Below are 2,500 nucleotides of genomic sequence, written 5' to 3' on the forward strand. Positions count from 1 at the left end.
AATGCCCGAGATGGTGACCCCGAACAGCATGCCCGTCCACGGGAGGTCCGACTCGCCGGGCGCAATCGACCGGAATAAGTCCATGGCGTAGGCAGGAGGCTCGCCACAGTTCGTCAGGTTGTCGGCCGAATACACCGTGTTGGTCGGGATCGCGTGGAAGTAGTCGGTCACTAGGGCGTTGTAGCCGCCGACCGCGTGGAAAGCTGTTTTTTTTTTTTTTTTTTTTTTTTTTTTTGGAAAGGGGGGCCGGGATAAGCGATTGGGGGGGGGGTTAGAGATTAGTTTAGTTTATTGAGTTTATTTTTATATGAATGTATATATATAATCCTTTTTTTTTATTGCTGTGGGCAGAGATTTATTTGGTTTATTTAGATATTGTTTTTATTTATTTATTGTTTTATAGATTATTATGGATTAGAGATTAGTGTATCTTATTTTTATATTTTTAACATACATAATCTAGTAAGGCAACTGCACACACACACACACACACACACACACACACACACACACACACACACACACACACACACACACACACACACACACACACACACACACACAACTTATATTTACACAGCAATTCACTTATTATTAAGGTTAAGTAGCCTAAAGTAAAGAGTAATTCCTATTAATATAAAGCACAATAACACATAAAATAACATAGTAAGATAAAATAAGAGATAAAAAAAAAATCTCAAAGGAAACCGACAGTGATAGAATTACTTAGCACTTGAGTGTTACATAAGACCTGATTACTTTGGAAATTCTGAATCTTATCAAAAATACGTATCTATCTTCGTTTTTTATTGATATTATTTTCTGTATCTGAACTTATCTTTATTTTTTTTTATTATTTTTTTTGGGGGGGGGGGCTTGATATCGGTCATGCTTATGGGTAACAATTAAAATGCGGAAGAAAGATTATATAGATTTCTTTCATTCAGTTTTTGATAAGCAAAGTGAACTGTAAACAAACAAACACGTTGTTTGAAAGTGACTGCATATTTGCTTTATTATTCATTTTTATCATTCATTCATACATTCCATATTGTGCATTAACATCTGATTGCCTTATGTCTAATTCAATTACAACTTTACTACACGCATCTTTGCTGTGTTATATATAGCAATTCATAAAATTATAATTAACATCTGACACTACACAGCACCTGCACACATTATAACACACATATACAACACACAAACACACATACAACACACACAGCACCACTATCATACAACACACTACACCACACACCATGATGTTTACTATTGTAATTTAATTATCTGTACGTCACATGATTGTATTTTTTGCATATGTGTTGTGCATATGTATAATATATAAATATAATAATATCATATTATATATATACAATATATATAATATATATATATATATATATATATATATATATATATATAATATATATATATATATATATATATATATATATAGTACTTATATATCTATTATAATATATATACTATATATATATATATATATATATATATATATATACATATATATATATATACATATCATATATATATATATATATATTATATATATATGTGTGTGTGTGTGTGTGTGTGTGTGTGTGTGTGTGTGTGTGTGTGTGTGTGTGTGTGTGTGTGTGTGTGTGTGTGTGTGTGTGTGTTGTGTGTGTTGTGTGTGCGTACAATCCCGGCTTCAGGAAATTCACACAGGAACATAGTACAAACACAGATAGAACTCGCTCACCTCATATTTTTATCTTGGCTTGATAACATTAATATTATGCAACTTCCTTATACTTTATCATGAAGTTTTCAGACTAGAGATTACGCACACACAGGAAAACAAGTATTTCACTTCCATATTATCGTGCTGATAGAGCAATACTCGGAAAATAATGTAAATCTGATTAGCTAATGTGCACGTAAACACAAGACATGACACACACACACACACACACACACACACACACACACACACACACACACACACACACACACACACACACACACACACACACACACACACACACACACACTCACCCATATTCACTCACAAATACTAACTCCTTCACTCACTCACTCACTCACCTACTCAGTCACTCCCTCACTCCCTCACACATACCAAATCCCTCACTTACTCCCTCATTTACTCACTTCCTCATTTACTCACTACTCCTTTACTTACTCACTCATTCACTTACTCCCGCACTGACACATACTCGTATACCAATAAATACTTACACATTCCCATCAATATGAAGGCGCCGATGATCATCAAAATAGTCTGCACAAAATCGGTCCATATAACTGCCGTAAGACCCCCGGTTATAGTGAACAGCGCCGCAATGGCCAACAGGATAAGGATACTGAGGTACAGCCATTCGGTAGAGTCTCCTTTATCCAGGGCTGTTTGGATAAAGAGTGCCCCCGCATACAGGTCGGCCTGTGAGAAAGAAAGGGGGAATTGAATCCATAAGCAAGGAAAATTATAATAGTATGC

General features: G+C 35.1%; 1 protein-coding gene across 1 annotated transcript in view; it reads right to left on the minus strand.

Moving 5' to 3' along the window:
- Window positions 1–2,500, minus strand: part of LOC119575469 (sodium/glucose cotransporter 5-like) — a 20,520-nt gene that overhangs the window by 10,121 nt on the left and 7,899 nt on the right. Inside the window, exon 5 of the mRNA XM_037923113.1 lies at window positions 2,242–2,443. Within this exon, the coding sequence (XP_037779041.1) occupies window positions 2,242–2,443 (202 nt within the window). The remainder of the gene's footprint in view (window positions 1–2,241; window positions 2,444–2,500) is intronic.

Source organism: Penaeus monodon, chromosome 7 (genome assembly GCF_015228065.2).
Source record: "Penaeus monodon isolate SGIC_2016 chromosome 7, NSTDA_Pmon_1, whole genome shotgun sequence".
In the NCBI taxonomy this organism is placed as follows: domain Eukaryota; kingdom Metazoa; phylum Arthropoda; class Malacostraca; order Decapoda; family Penaeidae; genus Penaeus; species Penaeus monodon.